General features: G+C 44.1%; 1 protein-coding gene across 16 annotated transcripts in view; it reads left to right on the plus strand.

Moving 5' to 3' along the window:
• Positions 1-17,778: 17,778 nt before the first annotated feature.
• COL25A1 (collagen type XXV alpha 1 chain) overlaps positions 17,779-21,251 on the plus strand; it is a 271,408-nt gene continuing 267,935 nt past the window's right edge. For all 16 annotated transcript variants that reach the window (XM_015861367.2, XM_032444266.1, XM_032444274.1 and 13 more), the window contains exons 1-2: positions 17,779-18,406; positions 18,823-18,892. In XM_015861367.2, the coding sequence (XP_015716853.1) occupies positions 18,062-18,406; positions 18,823-18,892 (415 nt within the window). In that variant the 5' untranslated portion in view covers positions 17,779-18,061. The remainder of the gene's footprint in view (positions 18,407-18,822; positions 18,893-21,251) is intronic.

A 21,251-nucleotide genomic window follows, 5' to 3' on the forward strand; every position in this document is an offset into this window, starting at 1 on the left:
GTGTTTCTTTCACAAGAGCATGTATTTCATGGGATTCTGATGTGTCCATTGTCAATGTGATTGCTATAGAATATGTCAAGCTTTCCAAAGTAAACTTCTCATCTAGCTATCAATGTTCAACCCTTGTTAACAGTTTCTAAAACATGGTTCCCCATACACAAAGTATAGTACAGGCAGGATTGTTTTGTTACAGCATCAGCATTTGGAAATACCTTTGCTAACTGTTTTTTGCACAAAGTGCCCCTTGCTGAAAAGGCTTCTGTGCAATCAGCAGGGGCAGGCACGATGGAACTGGGCAGGGTGTGAATTTGCAGCGCATTAGCTGCTCACCATTAGCTCCGGTAGTAAATGTGTCATTGTGCTCACTAAAGCATTCTTAGTGCAGATTAAGGCTATCCACACAGGAAGCTTTTGCAGAGTAGTATGGAGCTGCATAAATTCACACCTTAGCTTAGTCAGTAGTAAATTTCTCCTGTAGACAGGGCTGCAGCTTATCCACCCACTTAGCTTACATCTCTCATAATACGGCTTTTCACAAGCGTCAAATATTTGAATATGCTTACAGACACATCTTCATTTTTGTCTCTGAGGGTCCCCTGTAATGCTTTGCAGACAGAAGTCCCCAGGATCCACATTGCTGCGTCTGCTCTTGTGTCCTTCCCCAAAGGAAAGTGGGGATGCCATAGGCTGTAACCTCACCTTCATCAGCTGCTATATTTCCAGTTGTTGCTGGTATTCTCCCCTATGGCCATCCTCCTCCATCTTCCACAACCGACTTCATCTTTGGCTTCCTCTGCAGCTTCCTATAGCTGTTTAAATAAGAGTTGTGTGAGAAAAGCAAAGCCCTGACGCAACCTGAGCTTGAACTCATGGATTTACTGAGCTTTTATAGATCAGCCTGCGCAGGAGATCGTGTAGAACTAGGGCTAAGCATAGCTGTTATCGTTTAATTACTTGTTTTACAATAAGCTCAACACTTCTAAATTGTTCAGGCACCTTTGACTTTGGACAAAGCTCTCCATTGTAACCCAACAGTTCTATAATCTTCATTTTAGTACCTCCTCCTCATTCCTGATTTCTTTTATGTGGCTTTGACTTGCTGCCTGTTAGTTGGGTGCTAAACTCTTTGGGATTGGATTGATGCCTTTCATACTTCTCTAGGTTCTAACTGAATGGGGGCATCACTACAGTACAAGTGATGGTGATCATAATTACAGCTGACAACTGAAATAAACTGCACTTTACAAATCTTCTCCACTTTGTCTGCATTAATATGAAGAAAGAGGATATCACCATGATCCCAGCATTGAAAATAAGGATCAAACTGGTGCTACACCTGTTTTCACTCTCCTTCTCGTGACCAGATTAGATACCTTATTAAGAATATTTTCTTGCATGCTCTTTGTTATTATTTTACCTCAGCACTGAAGGAATGCAAAAAAAGTTGCAGCTTTTCTATACTTTCTTTTCCCCTTGCAAAAGCGTGTGGGAATTTATGTGCAATCCATATGGTTTCTGGGGCAGACTACTCAAAGAGAATACAGTATTGTTATTTTAGAGGACGTCACAGAGATGCTAGAACAATGTTCCATTGTCAGAATGGAGAGACAGTGTTGATAGTTTAGCTTGAAGACTTGAATTCCCTCTGCTAACCCCATAGCTGACCCAAGGGAACCTTTTCTCCTTGCCTGCTACCCTTCTCTTTTCTTGAAAAGGCTTTGTTATCTGTTAATAACAGTACTCATTTGCATGGCAATTTGCACTTCCATCTCACAGATAATCTATGGCAAGGCTGTTGCTTGAGTTCTAGAAATTAAAAGAAATGGTCCAGAGACCTTAAATATTTTGCTCAGTGATGCGTTTTGCAGAGGAGAAAGAGCATTCTACCTCTGCTCTTAGCTTCTGCACTGTACTTCTTTCAAACACGGGGTTATTAATGCAGTAAGTGGGAAATTCTTTTCAAAATCCTCTCAGAAAGCTTGATTAGGTGTATGCTAACTTCAGTGTAACTCAGAATGCTAACTTTTTATCATGAGGCCATCATAAATAACAGATTTTAGAGGACACTGGAATTACTACTAGGAAGTCTCTCTGCTCCATCACCACATATGGAAAGCTTTTCAAGGATGCATACCTTGCACTTATTTCCTTGCAGAAAATCTTCACAAACGCAGATTTTGGCTTCCTACCCAGATCTTTGAAGAAATTGCTCTAACAAAATCTCTTCTCTTCTCCCTAAGAGCTTTATTTTTCTTTCCCTAGAGTAATGCAGCATGTCAGTGCAAGTGGGTTTACCTCCTGTGTTTAGCAGAGATGGCATATTTTTTTAAGAGAGGACCTTGTACTCACTTATGACCCTGTAGACCTGCAATCAGGTACTACAATTACAGGCATAGTCAGATGCTGCTTTTAAATATCCAAGTGGAAACTGTGATGATGATGCCTAGTTTCTGTTTAGGTCAAAGTAGGTAAGATTTATGACATTCTTAACTTGTAATTTTCACATTGCATGTAAATACTTGCTACTAGCTTTGTAAAAGAAGTGTTAAAACAACATAATGCTGATAAACTTTGATAATCTTGACTCTTGGTTTTGTTTTGTTTTCAAGTAAGTACAAACAAATTAACTATTGTGACTGTGAACGTCTGGATTTATTGATTTGACAGGCTAATAGTGACCTCCCATCCTGGTCGATATTTGCCCAGGGGAATATTAAATCTTAGTGTGTGTCACAAAAATCAGTATGGATATTGTACTTAGAAGAGGAGAAAATCGTAATGTTAGAAGTTATATTAACCAGTAATGAAAGCTTGGTAGAACTAATTATTTTCAGGTTAAGCACAAATTAATCAAACCATTAGGATGATGCTTTTTTTTAGAAATGGTCAAGCACCTTGACCTGCAATTTGGAGACGTTTAACTTCAATTTACCCAAGCTTTATATAAGGAAGAGGGGGAGAAAACAGCCATAGTGATTGATTTATAGTTAAATAAAGCATTTTCTTTAACCAGAGATGAATAGATTTGTTTTCACATGGGGGGAAGGGAGGAGGAAAAAAAAATGCTCACCAAAGGAAGGAACAAACATCAAACCACAATCCTGTTAACTGACAGAAAAAGGGATTCTTTGAGCAGTGCTTGCTATTACATTTCCTAGGCAAGCTTTCATTAAAAGTATCAGGAAATTTCTCTGCATTATGGCAATGTCCAATTTTTATTTTAAGAGAGGGGCAAAAGGAGACATACAAACGTTTATCTCCAGGGAGGTAACAACTGATTCAGCTGCAGCCAGCTGTTTTCATACATTTACCAGAGTACATTCCTCCAGGGCTCCCACACTGCTGACCTATAAAAGGTGAGCTCTAGGAGATTACTGAGTTGCTGCCTTCCTGAGCTAGATGTAAGACTTAACAACATGAAAAAAGGGAGGTATTTTCCCCTGTTTTCATTGCCGGAGAAGCCATTTTCATCTTTCTAATGGGCTTCTCACTGTTCTGCCACTTTGTAAAAAAGAATACGATATTGATCTCCATCACGTATTCTTCATATTTTGCTGGATGTAGGAATTTAATGAAAAGGAATGTCTCTCTGAAGTTTTATCTAACTCTTCTCTGAATTAATGTGTGGCAGCTCATGCCATTCCACAGCTGTTGTCTTGTTTACATATCACCGTTTAGGGGGACATTCCCATCGTGGGACACATGGAGCATGTATGTTACATATTGCATTCTAGGATAAGTCTAGTTAAATCCCATTTTTATGGCCTGAATTTTTAAGTCCCTGCAAGAGTCTGCCACAGGAGACTGACAGGAGAGACAGGTGTATTGTGGATTCAGCATGGTGACAAGTTTTCAGATTCAGCTGTGATCTTCCAGCAGAAAAGGGCAGAGCAGCTGGCAGTCCCCAGCCCTCTGCCTCTGTAGGAATTTAGGAAGAGCCTGTCATGCTCCCCTGTTTGTGAAATTGTAACTTTTAACAGAAATAAATTGCACCAGTTTTTTTGCAGAATAGTTTCAAAAGGGTCCTCCTGAAGCGCCTTCAGCCTGCAAGCAAGGTAATTAAGTGAATGTTCCTAAATACAGACACTCTTTGTGCATTTATTTTAGGAAGCTCTTTTGAGGAATATTTATGCAATGTAAAGGATAAAGCCAAAAAGTAAGTAAGGTCTAGGCTTCTTCTGGCTGGACTACAGCTAAGGGCAACTAGATATGTTGTAAATGGCAAAATTACATGGATGCAGTAGGGAGGAGAGGACATGCTCATTCCTGCCCTTTCCCCTCATGTTGCACCACTTACAGTTTGCATAAATGTTTCTTCAGAGTTCAAGGAGGAGCTGGCACTGCTGGTCAGAAATAGGCATTTTTGTAGAAGCATAAAGTAGGGAGCAGCAGGCTGGGAGAGGGACTGGCTGTGCCTACAGAGCAGGCACAGCAATGACTCCTTTTGCTGCACTTCCACTGGCTCTCACCTGGGCAGTCTCTTTTCCTTCTTTTGTGCACACTGATGATGCTCCTATAGCAGTGAGCAGGATGAAGTCCTGTTTAGACGACAAATCCAGCTATAGGAAAAACAGCTAAGAAAAAGCAGAAACCAGCCACCTCCTTTGGTTGTAAAAGAGGAATGGTGTGAGAATCCAGGATGAAGTCCCAGCCCCCCTCTTCCCTCATACGTGATATAGCCAGCAGGCAATCTCTCTTCGGAGCCTTTTCTTGCAAGATGTTACAGGTATTTCTGCATACAAGCTATTTCCTCTTCTTTGAAGGTCACTGTGAGGGTGAGCTACATCATTACACAACTCAGCAAAGGCAGGTGCTACAATTACCTAGTCTAAAAAATCACTCAAGAGCATTTGCTCTTTCACAATGAGAGCAAGCATCTGGGATCTTTCCTCTTTCATGGTAATCTCATTTGCAGTGACATGAATGAATTCAGATCCCTGAATTTCTCTCAAAGAGTATCTCTAAGCACCAGCAAGAAGGAATCTGGTGGGGGGAGAGCGTTTATACAAAACTCCTTGCTTTACATCCACCCTCCCCCAAAATCACAGTCGCTCCCTCCTGATAGTAGCAGCTGTGGCTGATGCATTCATCCAGCAGCAGAGGACAATTTCAGTCTGAAACTGCATTGTTGCTTGGTTACCACCTGCCAGAGAGTGCAAAAGTGCTGTGTGTGGTGCCCAGAGCCCGAGGCGTCGCATCTCTCCGACAAGTGGGTGCCTCGCAGCTGGTCTGGGGATCAGAAGCTCTCAGTGAGGAGCCCTCCTGCACCTGGTCATAGCGATTGAGAAGCTTGGCTTTTTTTATTATCTGTGCAAATATCATCCTGCTCTTTGCTCCTGGCTTTGGAGTACAGAGAGGATGGAAGAGCAACACAAGCCACGCTGTTCTGTGTGTATAGGCAAGTACCTGGCCCAGTCCTCTGCGCTGTTACAGAAAGACCCAATGGCACAAGAACTTTTACTTATCAAAGCATTCCTATTTGGATATATTTGTCATACAACTTTTCATGATGTTCTGGGAATCTGTCAAGTGGTATACTTAAAATATATTCAGGGATTTGGACATATTTGGATCTGGATCAGATGTGGAGCTTGGCTCCAGATCAGATCTCACTTGCATTAAGTCTCATTACCATATGAAACTTTAGATCAGTGTTTGTACTCAACCTAAACAATGCTAGGATCCTGCAAGCTGTTCTCATAAGAGCTCAGCTATTTTGGTGGCTACCTGAGCGCTTGGGGCTTTACATAGTGAACATCAGTTGTGCTTGCTAAACCTTTACCAACATGCTCATAAGTCTCATTTAAAAAAAAAAATTAGACTTCCTGAAATCTGACTGAAAGAAAAACTTCTTCTTAAAAAAGATTTTGGCCACAGTTTTGAGTTCATATCAGTGACTTAAGTCCTCTTCCCTTCTAAGACTTTCCTTTTTTCCACTGGCAATGAGTAGCCAGTAACTCCATGAAGGGGAAGAAGATGGCCAAAGCAGTATAGCCATGAAATAGCATATATCTGATGCTGTTGAGCACTGATAAGAAGTTTGCTATTGTGCATGTTACTGGCTTAAAACTCAGAAGGAAAATCCAAATCAGAATCAGAATGTAGCAGAACATTTGTTTTGGCACGTTGAACACTGAGGCGTGTATTTAGAACAGCTTGTGAAGGAAGAGTCACGCCTTTGAAAACAAAACGAAGCCTATGTTCACACCTCACATGTGAAAACTGGGCCTAAAAATAACGTAATAACCTCACTATGCTAAACACACTGCAGCATATAGAGCCACCAAGAACTTCCTTAAGCTCTGGCACCTCTAAGCTGCGTAGTACCTCCTTCTTTCCACCACACATCCATCATCATTTCCCCCCATGTAAGTTTTCCTTGCCCTTTCATAGGCTTGTTGCAGCTGTTTGGCACCTCTTGCTATTTCTGTAGGAACCTGAAGGTGCCCTCTCCCTTTGACCTCAACACAGCAAAACCTTAATTCGTTCACACAGTTTCCCTATGTTTTGTGCTCTGCATCTGCTTATGGAACACATCAGGCTGTACAGAAATGCTCTGCGCTGTTTGTGACAATTACACCATTTTATTTAATAGCGTGCTGACTAACAGGTCTCCTGGATGCCATAGAAATTCATTCCCTTTTTCCAGTCTGCTAAGCAAGAAGGGGTCATTTCGCTTCCTGACAATTCCCTGCAAGTGCCACCCCTGTGCATATGCAGAGAAGAAATGTTGACACATGTGCTCCCTTCACATAGAAGGAATGCTCTTGCAAGAGTCCTTCACTTGCTGAGCAAGAGGGAACTCTCTCCTCCTTTTCTCTCCTCTCCTCTCCTCTCCTCTCCTCTCCTCTCCTCTCCTTCCTCTCCTCTTCCTCTCCTCTCCTCTCCTCTCCTCTCCTCTCCTCTTCCCCTTCCCCTTCCCTTCCCTTCCCTTCCCTTCCCTTCCCTTCCCTTCCCTTCCTTCCCCTTCCCTTCCCTTCCCTTCCCTTCCCTTCCCTTCCCTTCCCTTCCCTTCCCTTCCCTTCCCTTCCCTTCCCTTCCCTTCCCTTCCCTTCCCTTCCCTTCCCTTCCCTTCCCTTCCCTCCCTTTGAGATGGAATATTCATGCATCGATGATGGCTCTGAATCTAATTCAGTCATCAGTTTTCTATGGGCTGCTGTGCTGCATGTGAGAGCTGCTGAGGCACGCAGGCTGTGCTACAAGCATCCAGCCAGGGGCAGCCCTGCAGCAAACAGCTGTGCTGGTTTGAGAGCAAACGTGAGCCAAAAGCCTTATTTTGTGGTGCTCACAAGACCACTGATCTTGGGAGGAAAGAAGAAAGAAAGAGTATAAAACAAACTGTAATGTGGTAACTTTCGCTTAACACAAGAGCTATTCTTGGAGTCCTTGTATACAGCTCACATAGGCCCTTAATAAAGCACTCTTATGAACTACCTGGCATGGTAATGTCCTTGCTCTCTCTCTCACTCTCCTGCTGCGACTTTTCCAGTTGGAATGATGCTTTCTTTTAGTGCTCCTTCATTACACAGTCAACTAGCTTGCTCACCTGGGAAATAAAGGTTAATTGGCGCTGTACAATTACAGATTTGTATCACGGGCACTCCAGATAGACAAGATTAGCTATCAACCATTGCAAAAATAGTAATGACTGAGCTAGAGACATGTTGAAATTGTCACCTAAAGGTAAAAGTTGTGCTTAGCACACTGCTTAGGTAACTCTGCGGTATGAAGTAACACAGACATCTTTGGAAGCTAATTACTAAAGCAGAATGAATCCATGATAAATGGCAATATCTCCAAAATCACAAGTGTTAAGTGCATTCGTTCTAATATGTCTAACCTACAGCTAACATTTTCCCAGATTAGTTTTTGTTTGAACATAAATTGCAAGTGACCTTCTGTCCTCCTTCTTCCTGATGTTCCATTTCACTTTGCTAGCAATTATTACTACAGAAAAGACATCCTTAGCTCAGAACAGATTTTCAACCCATTTAACAGTTCATTCTGGGATGATGGAAAAACAATTGAAGCTAAACGGTTCATCTGAGCACAGAACTACCATTCATTATGGCAAAAACATGTAGAAATGGCACATTCCTTTTCAGGCCATCATTTTAGGAATGAAATAGCACAAAAAGTGGTGTACTGACTCCTAATTCTGTCCACTAATGGAGAGGCACAAGTCAGTGGCACAGCCTATGGCAGAGACTGGATTTGTGCTGAAGAGTTCCCTTTCAAAGAGGTCTTAATGTTCAGCAACAACTGCTCAGCCCTACAGCCTTTGTTGGTTATTTGTGGAGTGGTAACTTGGGAAGGATGAAGGATACCATAAGAAAAAAAAAAGGTGATTTTTTAAAGAGCTGAAAGAAAGCTGATAAATAAACGGGCCTTTATGTTCATTTTATGTCTTCAAATGGCTTCAGGAAAGTGCGTGTTCCTTGTCAGGGCTAGACAGAGGAAAAGTAGTTTTTGGTCTCTGAATGGAAATGGGTTTAGAGAGGAAACAAACCTGTCTCTTAAATGGAAGTGCAAAAGAAAACTGCAAAGAGCAGAATGCCTGGTTTCCTTGAGAGTCCTTACCAGAGGGGAGGGGGGAGTCTTGCTGCAAGGGTGAGATATGTCTGTGCTTGTATATAGGGAAATAAGAAAACAGCTTCAAGAGGTGAGAAATGCTGAAGAAATAAAATGGGTATGGTAAAAAAAAAGGTGTTTAAGAGGTTTATTTTCCCTGAATGCATTCCCTCAAATCCTATTTAATATTAATGGCACTTAAATGCACAGCTCCTGGGGAAAGAACAGTGACCCTTATGTGCTTAAATAGGATCCTACTATTTGGAGCAGCACAAGAGGTAGCTGAAACAAGTAGCTTAAGTTGTAAAGAAATGTGGAATGCAGATGCACTGCAGGAGCCACTGGGAAAATAAAATAAGACCAATAAAGCAGAGGAAATAAAGAGATAATTGATGTAAAGGCTATATCCTAAATCCTCATAGCTTCCTTGCCGCTAGTAGATCTCCTTGACTTGCACTAGATGCATAGTCCATAATATGCAGCTACTGCTCACTCTGGCCTGCAGATAACTGCAAAGATCTATATGATTTTGGCAGCACATTACTGTTAAGAACTTTCCTTCTCCTTTTTACTATGCCATGTGTTAAATACTATGATGCAGTGACACATCTGTGTTTGTCTTTCTATATAGCCAGGAAGAAAATAGCTCAAGAGACAGCACCATGAGTATCTTTACTGAGCTACAGGCTTGCTGGATCTGTTGAGGAAGAAGTGAGGGCTCAGACCTTCATGACTCCCAGCCTCAGTGCCTGCAGCACAGTAACCTCAGCAAGAAGCTGCACAGACCCTCAGACTCTCGCAGCAATGCAGGAAGCCTTACATCATGGCTGTAGCGTAGAAGTTTTACTGCTGATTTATGGGATTGGTTTCAGAACTCCTCGCTCTGTTAGAAGTATATGGGACTTTTCCTATAAACACAGATTGAGGAGAAGGCTTTGGAGTACTTTTTACACATCGTAATCATATACAGGCATGCTATCACTTGTAAAAAATATTATATCCCTTCTCTCTCTACATGCATATATGCATATCCCCCATTTTATCTTAAGCATATGGGCTGGGTATTCCTGTGGGTAAACCACCTAAAAATTAGTTCCAGAGAGACACATTAATGGAGACTCAAATAACTAAAACATATAGTACAGCTGATGAAACCTTGGCAGAAAAGTATTTGAGTGCTGCCAGAAAAAAAAAGTAGATTCGCAACTTACAGCCAAGTTTGATTATCCTTTTGATGACCAGTACTACCAGTTCACTTTGGTCTTGGTAATTTTTATGTATTTCTTCTATTCTGCAGAGTAACATGTGATCAGCTGCAGTCATAACAGCCGACTGTGGTGCCAAGGTATCGCTTAGGTTGGCCAGGGGTCAGCCCAGCTTCACTCCTGGATGTGGCATGGCACAGGAACCTGCCTCAGGCAAGAGAGAGACCCAGACCATATGCCAGCCTGGGACACGGCTTCTTAGGTGCATCTTGTCCTGTGTGGTAGAAATCTGGCAGGCACATTCCTGAAGGACTGCAAGACACATGCTGTGAGTTACAGATGCCTATTCACTGGCTTCCTGAGAGGAGCGTCACTGCTGCTGGATTTTATATTCATCACAAAGCTCATTGGAAAAGGTATCTTCAGCTCCTTTCAAATCTGTTTTGCAAAGCATCTGCTGTGTCTCATGCGGCTGATTTCTGTGGAAGGGAGCAATTCCTATGCAGGATTTACACACGCCAGCAGCAGAGCAAGCACTGAGGGGTAGGCTTAATCCTCAGCTGTGCTCCAGCTGATATCAAAGAGCTTTTATATTTAATAAGTCTTAAACACTTACAATCACAGAAGACAGACAGACAGGAAAATACAGTAGAACCAAACTGTCTCCAGGGCAAGGTGGAACAGAATAGAGCACAGAATATCTTAAATGGGTGCAAATCCATGCTCAGTGGTAATGAAGAATTAAGCACACATCACCCTGCTGTTCAAGAAGGATAGCTTACCTAAATATAATGTCAGGCAAAAAGCACCAAAAACCTGGCTTTGGGCATGTGTGTGTCAGAAAGCAGTTGTACAGGCTTGGGTTGGACTTTTCCTCAGACCATTTTTTCCTTGGTTTCATCAAGGACAGTGAACCCCAGGCATAGCAGACCACTCTCTAGGGACCTGTTCTGCACGCCACTTCTCTGCTCACCCACCTGGCCTTCCACATCAAGCAGAAAATACTTCAGCTACAGTGATCAAAAACATTCCCTTTCCTGCCCTACTGGGGGAATGCTGCTCCCAAAGCCCACTGGGATCTGCTGCTGTCCCTGCAACACAGGGACTGATGTAATTTTAAATCCTAGCTGTCCAGAATCAGAAACAGTCAGAAGGACAGACAATGTTTTAGAGGCTTTAACCAAACCAGAGCAAAAATCTCTGCTGGAAACAGTCTTTCATAAGTGCGCTGCACACTTGCTTGCTCTCTTAATTTCTTACACAGAGATCTGCTGAGCCCAGATAAAATGGCTTCACCCTGCCAGGTAGCTGGCAAAACACTTATTTGAGAGTTCCCATATCTCCTCCCAGTCCTTCAATATATAAATATCAATTGGTTTGTGTCACTGTGATAGATCTGTCCTGCCCTTCTACTTTCTTATCCTTAGAGCTATTACTGTAAATGCCTGTCCTCCTCATCTCTCAGTTCCACCTCTCCTCCAATAAGAAGGAGCTTTTAGGAGCATTGCCCTCAATTGCAAATCCATAATAAATTCATCTTTCTCTTATTTCCCTTGAAGCATTACTGCTTTCTGCAGTGTTAGCACAAGGTCACTCTTGTGCCCCAGCTTCCTACTTTCTCAGCTCCCACCATTACTGCCGTTTGCTGCAGACCCTATATGACCAGTTACTGATGCATTCCTGCTCTTGTATGAAGACAGCACGTCTGTCAACTCCCTGAGAGCATGAGAGCTAGCATTTAACTTGTGTGTACATTTCAGCTGACTGGTTTTGACAGGGCAGTCTTGGAAAGAGAAAGGTACAAGAAGGCTTGTATTGACTTCTAAGCAGACATCTATAATGCAACACTGCAAGTCACAGGGAACATGTGGAGGGCTCTGAATTAGAAGGTTGTGGAGCAGGGCTATGGAAAATCTAAGCACCAGAGAAGAGATTTGGGGCAAAGGGGCAAGCTTAATACAGAGGATGGGTAGTTAACCAGCTTCTTCCTGGCCCCTTTCTCCCTTAATGCTGCCCTCAATGAGTTGGACCGTTTCAGCCAGCATCACCATCAAAGACCAAGATTTTCTTATAGACACAGTAAATGGTGAAGACAAAACGGCTCAACTTTACCTTTGAGATAAAAGTAATAAAAATAGGTTAAATAATGTGACAGCTACGAGAAGTCTGTGACAGTTATTTGAAGAATCTGTGCCCTGAAAGATGCAGTGAGGTCTCTGGCAGCTGGGGGCCTGACTGGGTTGAGATGATGCAGACATAAGGCTGGGACATGTAATCCCGAGCAGCCGGGATAGTTTATTGTGCTCTTTCCCATGAATGCTTGTGAAATCTTCAGGAGATCTATGGATTCTTTAGCTGATAGTACCTCCTGGCTGGCCTCCTTTATCTCTCTACTAGTGGAAAAGATGCCCTAATTTCACGATCAGGTTTCGGACACTCTTTTGACATTCAACATTATGGCTCCCAGAGGCTGTGCTCAGTGAGATGTTTGTTCCATAATTTTCATGATCATGACTTAATTCTTTCCAGATGTTATGACTGTCTTTCCCTATTCTCATTCCCTAAGAATTTCACATACAAGAGGTGACAGTAATGATTTTTGGAATCAGCTTCAATTGTTGGACATCCCATGCCTTATAAAATAGCCTTTAACAGTTTTTGTAATTATTTCCACTGTGCAGCCCTGAAGGAACAGGGCCATTTATCTCCTTCCTCTTTTGCAGGGAGAGAAGGAGAAATATAGAGCCAGGAGCTCCAGGCCCACAGCAGAGAGAGGGCAAAGGGTTGATCTGACAGCTGGCAGTTCAGTGGGAATATAAAAGATAAAAGGTCTGAGAAAACCAAGATATCTACTAAAAACAGCTAAGAACAAAGTTAATTGCACTGGGCAAACTTCCCTCCCACCTCATGTTGTCGCATAGCTTTGTCATATGCTTACCACGACAATTTACAATTTATCTTGGTCTGACCCACAGAAACTGAGCAGACATTTTGCAGATGCAGATCAGCCTTTAAGAGCAGAGATTTCTTTTAGTTATTTATTTATTTAACCTTTTCTTTCCTACTGACTTGTGATGCAGTTGAGCATTTTTAGAGCCATATATGTTTGATTTCAGCATGAACAGGAAGGAAAGATTTTTCTTTGGAAAACTTGTGTGAACAAGCCACAGTTTAAACAAACAAATAAACAAACAAACCCCAAAACTGTTCTGGTCCTTCAAAAGCAGATGAAAATCTTTGTTTCTGTATAGCAGAACATTTGATATGTATTCAAATAGATGGAGAAGGGTCTAACACTGTTAAAAGTAGCCAAATGGGGGATTAGTGCAGAAAAGAGAAGAAATACTAAAACAGGGATTTCTGCTGAACCTGACTCTGATCTGTTCAAAATTTTGTAATGCTGAGAGTTTCAACCATTGCTTGGAAAGGACAAATCTTCAAAGCCCACCACTGCTGTTTTCAGACCTGGAAACTGAGTCCTTAGGAGGACTGTGTTATCACTACTAGCATCAGGGGAGCCAAAGATAACTGAGGGTACCAGGCATCCCAAAAAGGATTTTCAGTTGTTGGGTATCTGCATTATAAAGACTGCCATGAAGCTATGTTTGACAATGTCCTGTGTTCTTCATTTCTATATCTTTGGTAATTTTTGCCTTTGTTTTTGGGCATGAAAATATTCTCAGTTACCAACACCATTTTTCAGAGTTGGTTTCCACTGTGATCCCTCTGGAGTCTACTCTGTAATCATTTCACTAGGAAATAAAGTTGCTCCTTAAATGTAACATCATCTACATACAGAAGTTATTTAGTAATGACTTCACATTAAAAAGATAGGAAAAAAGCTACCAGAAATGGTGATTAACATTTAACGAGAAAATGTCCCTGCTTATTCTTGCTTTTTTACATTGGATTTTGACCCTTGTCTTGGCATTTCTGTGTCTTCCAAATACTCCAAAGCATGTGCAGAACTGCTTTCAGGACTCACCTTGTTGATTTGGTTCAGACTATGTGTGTGAGTAAATCTGTGTGTTAATACAGGGCTCTGCAGGCTCAGAGATTTCGTCACAACCCCATCCTCACAGTCCTTCACAAAGACCCATCAATTCCAGTGGCCTTTGCTTACGGACAAATAAACAAGCTGAGAAGGCAAAGGATGTGAACTGGCCTGGTGTCAGAGCAAGGGAGCTTTTTTCTGTCCAAGATACTTAAGTCTGGTCTCCTCGTTCCCCTTCTGATTATGGTTCTTCAGTCAGCAAAAGCCCTGCCAGAACATCCCAAGCATCGGTTGCATTTTGAAGCAAATATGTGAGGCTCTGAAAAATGCAAGGTAGTCAGTTTATCTGTTATGAAGTGTTTCGTAATACATACACACAAAAAAAATGCTCATGAATTTTAGTAAAAAATGATGCACGGTGTCTGAATTTTGTCTCGAATCAGTCAGTTTGTAGGTCTAGGAGAGCTGGCTTCATCATGTTGAAAAAAAGGAAATCCTGTGAAATATATTAAAATCCAGATGCAAGGGGTTTTTTGTTTTATTTTATTATTTTTTATCAGGGTTGCCAAAATACCAGTAAGGTTATGGAACTAATAAACTAAATCTTATGCTCATGTGACTCAATTGCTTCTAGTCTGAAGATAAGTCTGACTTACAGACTCAAATATATGAAGTGCTTGTACAGTAGATGTGAAATGAGTATATCTAAGCATTAAATCACAAGCAAGTGTTATCCATCTGCTAAGTATATTAATGTACTGCATCATGTATACTATACTTCAGTGTGCTTATATTAAACTTAAAGTGACAGAAGGCAATCTATTTGGGTATTTGAAAATGAAAGGCTTTTCCATTTTTTTTTTTTTCCATTTTTCTTTTTTTCCAAAACAAGAAAGTAAGTTGTTTTCTGTTTTTCTGGTGATTCTTGGCAGATAGGATGAGCAGCTCAGTGAGAAACACCACACTGTCTAACACTCCAGGGAGCTGAGAAGAGAGGAAAGTCACAGAACTACTAAATTCTGCTTGTGCACAAAAGTGGAGAGAAATCTCATTTAGGGCATGAGACGCACTGAGGGTGAACTGAGCAGGCATGAGAGAAACAGAGAAGGCAGCAGACTGAAGATACAGTTCGAGTCCAAGTATAATGAATAATGTATAGACTCAATTTGGAAGCAGGAACATTCAGAACAGAAGGTTTTAGCTGTGTCTTGGAGCGTGTGTGACCACTGATAACCTGTTATCCTCCTGTGTGTCACCTGAGCTCCAGTGCCGAGTCCCAGATCCTGCTTTCTATTTGCACTTACCCCGTATCTTCTGCCATTCCCAACCACTTATACGGAACATTTTATAAGTTGAATATGACCTGTCACTCCAGCAGATGCATGCTTATTTTATTTTCTCTGGGATCTCTTTTTGTCTAGTTCCAATGGAAGTTGATATTGTATCTTGTAAAGAAATCCAGTTATGGATTGTGGATTGGTCAGCCAGAATGCGCCCCGTTGTAGACATAAAAATATGGAAAGAACTCCAGACATTAGCCTGTCTGGTGGAAAATCGTTATCTGCAAACACCATCCACATCTTCAAACACAGACCCATGCAATGCAAACAGTTGCAGCTTCTGTCAGTGCCTCTGCCCTGGCCATGCGTGGATCTGCTGGGATGCAACATTAGCAGATTGAGATCTTCAAAGCAAGAGCCCTCCCCTCCCAGTGGGAAGCACAGCCATCTCAGGTCTGCACCTCACAGGCCCTACTTAAAACCCTCTCCTTTTTTTTCTGCTACTGTTTGAGTAGAGCTGCTGTGGAGCTGCAATTTCTGATGCTCCACCTGCACTGTTAATGGCCAGCTCCATGCATCTGGGGCAACACTCTGATTTCAAGCTGTTTTACTCCAGCTACCAGATGCAAACCAGGCATTTTAGGCATTTTAAGTGTTTTGTAACCTGGACTTACGTGGTTTATCACCTTAACTGTGATCAGCAATGTCTGAGATGCACAACGCTTGCCCACAGGAAGTTAAATTGAACAGCCAAACCCCTGGAGTAGGAGTTTGACTCCCTAGAGCCAGTTATTAACTGTGATTAAAAAACAATAAATCTTCACAGATAAAAGGCATAAAAGTGTTTTTGTTGTTGTTGTTGTTGTTGTTTGTTTCTTAAGGGAAAAAGAATAAAGAAAACCGGTTCTTTCATTACCCAAATAGCATTCTCAAATCTGTTTTCAATCGTAGCTATGGTTCTAAATAGATGCCTTCTTGACTGGCATCATCATTGCTGGAAAATAAGGAGCAGCCTCACTGGCACTGAACCTGCACATGTCCTGAATTCACTCTGCCTCCCACTTGGGAGCAGGCAGCGAGAGCAGGAAAGCTGAGATTTAATGTGTTTTTTATTGTGTTTAGATGGGTAAGCGCACTGCAAAGCTGCTGGTTGTCCACTTGATGGTATCAAGTAACTGAGCTCAGGAGGGTACAGCAGCTGTTCAGACAGAAGTGAATTCTGCAGCAGGTAATGCAGCTGAGCTGTGTCCTTCACCTGCAGCTCCTGCACTAAGTTCAGTCATTCTGGTGCTGGTTCTACATGCTGCTCTGATCACAAATTCTGGGGTAGCTTTGTCCCTTCTCAGGGGTGACATCAGCCAGATGTAAAATAGAGTGCTGCCTCTGCAACACAAAACATGGGCACAATTCCTTGGGTGCTTTTGAGCTGATTTTAGGCTGACTTTGATCATAGCATAGCAGAGACAAACAGAAAAGTTTACCCAGGCAGAAAAATGAAGGTTGTGCAGCGATATTCTTCAGAATGAGAAAAACTCGCTACCCACTAAGAAAGGAGCTTGTGTCACACCCTGAAGAAACACTGAAATCTGGATCGTTTAGTGATCTTTACAGTGATGAGCATTGTGCAAACTGAATGCAGCCAGGGACTTTTCCATCTCAGGCCATATAGGTACTGATGTGAAACGTGCCTTGTTGAAAGCAACCTGGTGGCACCAGGAGCTGCCTGGGTAGTGACCACGCTGAGCAAAACATTGTGCCAGGTCTCTGTGCTGGCAAGCCACTGTATGACTGCTTTAGAACCACTGCGTGAAACAGTTTGATGGCATCCCAAGGGCTGGCAGCAGGCAGTAGGCTGGGTGTGCAGCAGGGGGCCCATCGCCTCGCTGGCGCCAATGGCCTCCACATTACAGGATGGCAGGCGATGCACATAGCACGCAGCCGACCCGTGTTGAGCACCAAATAAGAACATGCTTGTGTGCTTGTTTGGGATTTTTTGTGCCACATACCGCTTCTTCCTCTGGTTGCCAGCAGATATGCTGTGAGCAATCCCTGCTTTACAGGCAGTGGTTGTTATCCATGAGTCCTGAAGGCAAGGCACGTGCGGCTCGCTGGAGTTTGCACGTTGCCCGTCACAACCATTAACTGTTTGCCATGAGGGATGGTCACCCAAGGCTAGCGGTCATGGCTTCTGCTCCCTGACAGCAGCCCGTGATACGTCTCCTCTATTTTTATAATGGAGGGAGATGAATTGTGAAGTATAAAGCAGTAGTGATGAATTTGCGATGCTCTTTACCCAAAGGCTCCGAGATTGCACAGAACCCCACCGAGGTTTGTGCGTTCGTGCTTTCACAGCAGTTGCAGTCAGTGCATGTGAGCGCTTGGAAAACAATAGGTAATAAAAGTGCACAAACTGAACTCCAACGAGGCAATGCAGTTTGTGGTGCAAAGCAGCACGCTCGGTGTTGTCTGGGAGTCACCGTGTCCGGCTTTACCCCGGGACTCTTTCTACCTTCCGAGCAGCCGTTGGAGCCGCGCGTCCCCTCGAGCTCCGCCGCTGCCTCGAGCACGGAGCAACAGCTGTAGGAGGGGGCGAAGCCGGCGGCAGCGGCTGGTGTTGAGCCCCCGCCCAGGTGAACGCCGTGCGAACGAGGGCGGGGCGGCGGCTGACAGCGGGGCCGAGCTCGGGGCTTCCCCGCCCGGCTCGGCGCGGCTGAGAGAGCCGGCAGGCAGGTGGAGGGGGAGCAACAAGTCCGGCGGGTAGGGAGGGAGAAGAACGGGGGTTCCCTCCCGCCCCGCGGCTCTTTGACAAGTGGCGGAGCGCTCGCACAGCGCGCGGCTCCGGGCGGGCAGCAGCCGCGGGGCTCGACCCGCGCCGCTTTACGCCGCCGAAGTGCGGGGACGGCCGCGGGCTCCGCCTCCGTTTGTTTATTTAGTCCTCGTCACCCGCTTTTTGGTCGCTCGTTTCGGTCGAGTTCCTTGCTGTTATTTTTGTTTGTAAATTAGTCGCCTCCATGGGGGGCGGAGGAAAGGAAATAAAAGCTGCCGCAGCCGAAGGGTGCAAAAGCATGCTGGGCAAGAGCCGCGGAGCCGCAGGACGGGATGGCTGCAGCGGGGAGCGCTGCCCGCGCCGGGCCGGGCCGTGCTGCTCAGCGCTGCCCGTTCTGCTCTCCGCGCTGGCGGCCGCCTCCTGCGTGTACCTGGGCTTACGGACCAGCGATCTTCAGGCCCGGCTGGCGGCCATCGAGGGCGCCCGGGGGGGCTCCGCCGCCGCCGCTCCGCTCCCGCCGCTGCCCGGCTTTTCTCTGGAACGGCTCAACGCGATGATGCAGGAGAAAGTGGAGCGGCTGCTCGCCCAGGTGTGCGGGACGGGGGGTCGCTACTGCCGCGTGCGGGTGGGGAGAGGGGGAGGCCGAGGGGAGCGTGGGGCGGCTATCGGGGCGCGTAAAGGGCCACTCCGGCCATCGCGCAGGGAGCTCTGAGGGTTTTCCCTGCACTTGTGGCCCGTACCGAGGAGCGGGATTGCGGTCGAAAATAAATGAAGTTGTAGGGCGCTTTGTGCGGGGTGGTAAAGGTGAGAGAAAGCAGCCGGCGGTGGGCTCGGTTCGATGGGGGTGGCGAAGTCAGCCCTCCAGCCTGGGTCACGTCCAAGAGAAGCCGTCGCCAGTTCTGCGCTCGGTGAAACAGCTGTAAAGCGCGGCTCGCTGGCACGCGGGGTTGTGCTGCCGGGCTCTGGCCGGCCGAGCGCCCTCACGTTGCTCCTCTCCCCCCACAGAAATCCTACGAGCACTTGGCAAAAATCCGAGCGGCGAGAGAAGCGCCCGCAGAGTGCAACTGCCCGCCAGGTAACGCGGCTCGGCGTCCCGGAGCTCTGTGTTCTGGGCTTCATTCTGATTCCCGTGTGCGTCAAACGGGCATAAATTAGAGCAAGCTTCTTCAGTCAGCGTCAGTTGGGTGGCAAAGGTGTAGAGTCTGCACTTGTATCGTGTTTCCCCCTTGTTGCTGGGTTGGAATACACGCTGGTTAAAAGACCACTGTTAGGCTGGCAGATGCCAAATGATAACGCTTGTGAAGAAGTTAATGGTCTATGCTAGCAAGGAGAACTCCATTCGATCTTAAGTGGTACTGAATCAAGGCTTTCCGCACTCAGTTCAGGAAGCGGAACAAAAATTCTTAGTGAAAATTTATAGCGTGGATTAAAATAAGCGAGGAATCCATTGCATGAGCACACAAGAGCTTTTCAGTAATGCCTTGTTGTTCTGTAGTGGGGGATGAGAGCAGTTCCTCCAGAAAGGCATTGCAAGTTTTGTAGTGAGGATTCAGAACGGAGTTTCTTTACTCAACTGGTTGTGTTGCTCAGGTTTGGAAATGGGGCCTCTTAATACTGGGATTGGTTGCTTGCACACAGTACAGTGCTGTCTGGTTTTGGTGCTGCTTTTTGACTGTCTGAAAACTGTCACTATTGTCCTTGCTTTATAAACATCTACCGTTACACGGCCCAGTGCAAATGGCCTCTTAAAAGTTAGGAGAGCAATGCTGATGTTTCACAGGGTGATTGCTGTAAGAGCACTGGCTTCCTCAGTGCAGTGAAGCGCTGTGCACTGACTCAATGTTTTGCATGTTCTGCCACCCTGAGTGGGGAAAAAATACCACATCCATGGGAGATGATGCTCAGCAAGAATTAAGCAGAGGATAACGTTTGCCAATAGGGTGTGTGATGGCACTATGTGCATTACTGAGGTGCTCTTTTTGTGAAGGGTTTATTTTCTGCCAGACTCATTGCTCTGGCAGGGCTACTGAATTACATACAATGTTAGAACTGACTGCCATGCTGTTACAGTATCTTGCTGATGTTGCAACTGGAAACAGTGTTTTTCCTGACTGGTATAGGAGATACCATGGCTAGCACAAAAAGTATAATATGTATGACTGTTGTAAAAGAATGCATAGAATTACTCCACTCTCAGCTAGTTTTGTTCAAAGGCATTGATTTACTGCTGCACTACATACATATTTTCTTTTAAGTATGGTGTTGATTTTATTTTTCTGTTGCTTGACTGCAGTCATCGTTACAAGGTTCAAGCTTATGTGTTGAAAATGGAATTGCTCATCATGTTGCATGCACAGATGCATTCTGTGAGCTCGAAATGCTGCTGACTTTGATTCCAAACATTCTCGCTCTTTGTTCTCCTCGTTTAAATTCGTTTGTTATGTTCTCACTTACTGCTTTCAGACATAAGGTCAGTACCTACTGTTTCACAGTTGTTATGTGGTGCGTTACAGCCCACTACCACTAGAGCTCCACATCATACCAATTTTTACTTGACCGTTCTTCTAAAGATGTTTTATCAAATAAATTGTCAACAGCAGAGTATTTCTCATATGTATTGTAAAACTACTCACTTAAGAGGAAGAATGAAGTGATCTGAGAAACATTCTCAAGGGGGTAAGATTCATAAGACGGGAAATTTTTATATAGGTAGCTGTGGGTATTATGTGTGTGAAGACTAACTGCTATGGGGATTAGCAGTGTAATACTGGGCTTCTCACCTCTGGGTCACTGTTTCAATTTGGAAGCAAGTTTTGCAGTGATTGGAAGCTATTGCCTTGTGATAGCCTCATTTTTTTGGGCATCTTAAAGTGAGTTGATGCTCTCATGCTTGTTACCAGTAGAGAGGTGTCAAGGTGGCAACATGCTGGGAGCCTTATCTGTGAGAACTAGGGCTGATTGGTACCACTGCCTGGTGCTATGCCTTCCTATCTGCAGGCATTAGGGAGAGCAGGAGGAGACAGCAAATAAATCATTGTTCCTTCATTGGATTCAGTTTGAGGAATTGCTTCTTGACTGGACATGATGAGCTTTTTATTTTCTTCCTTGATACTACAGCTACTAATTTGGACTACTGTGTTCTGAGATGCATTTAGTTTCATAGGAAAAGAATAATGGAAACTCTGTTTTTTTGGTTGTTTTTTCATTGTTTTTTTTTCTGTTTTCTGCTATTTGTGAAGACAAAGAGTAAATTACCTCTTTACTACATAATTCCATTTTTAATGCTTTGGTCTGTGCGGGTTCTGCATTTCTTGCCTGTTGTATCCAATAATACAATGTATGTGTGTTTGAGGTGACTTTGGAAAGCCTTTGTTGGTATGCAGGCTTCAGTGCTATGAGAAAGAGGCAGCTGCCAGGTGGCCACCAAGGAAGTT

The sequence above is a fragment of the Coturnix japonica genome, chromosome 4 (assembly GCF_001577835.2).
Source record: "Coturnix japonica isolate 7356 chromosome 4, Coturnix japonica 2.1, whole genome shotgun sequence".
In the NCBI taxonomy this organism is placed as follows: domain Eukaryota; kingdom Metazoa; phylum Chordata; class Aves; order Galliformes; family Phasianidae; genus Coturnix; species Coturnix japonica.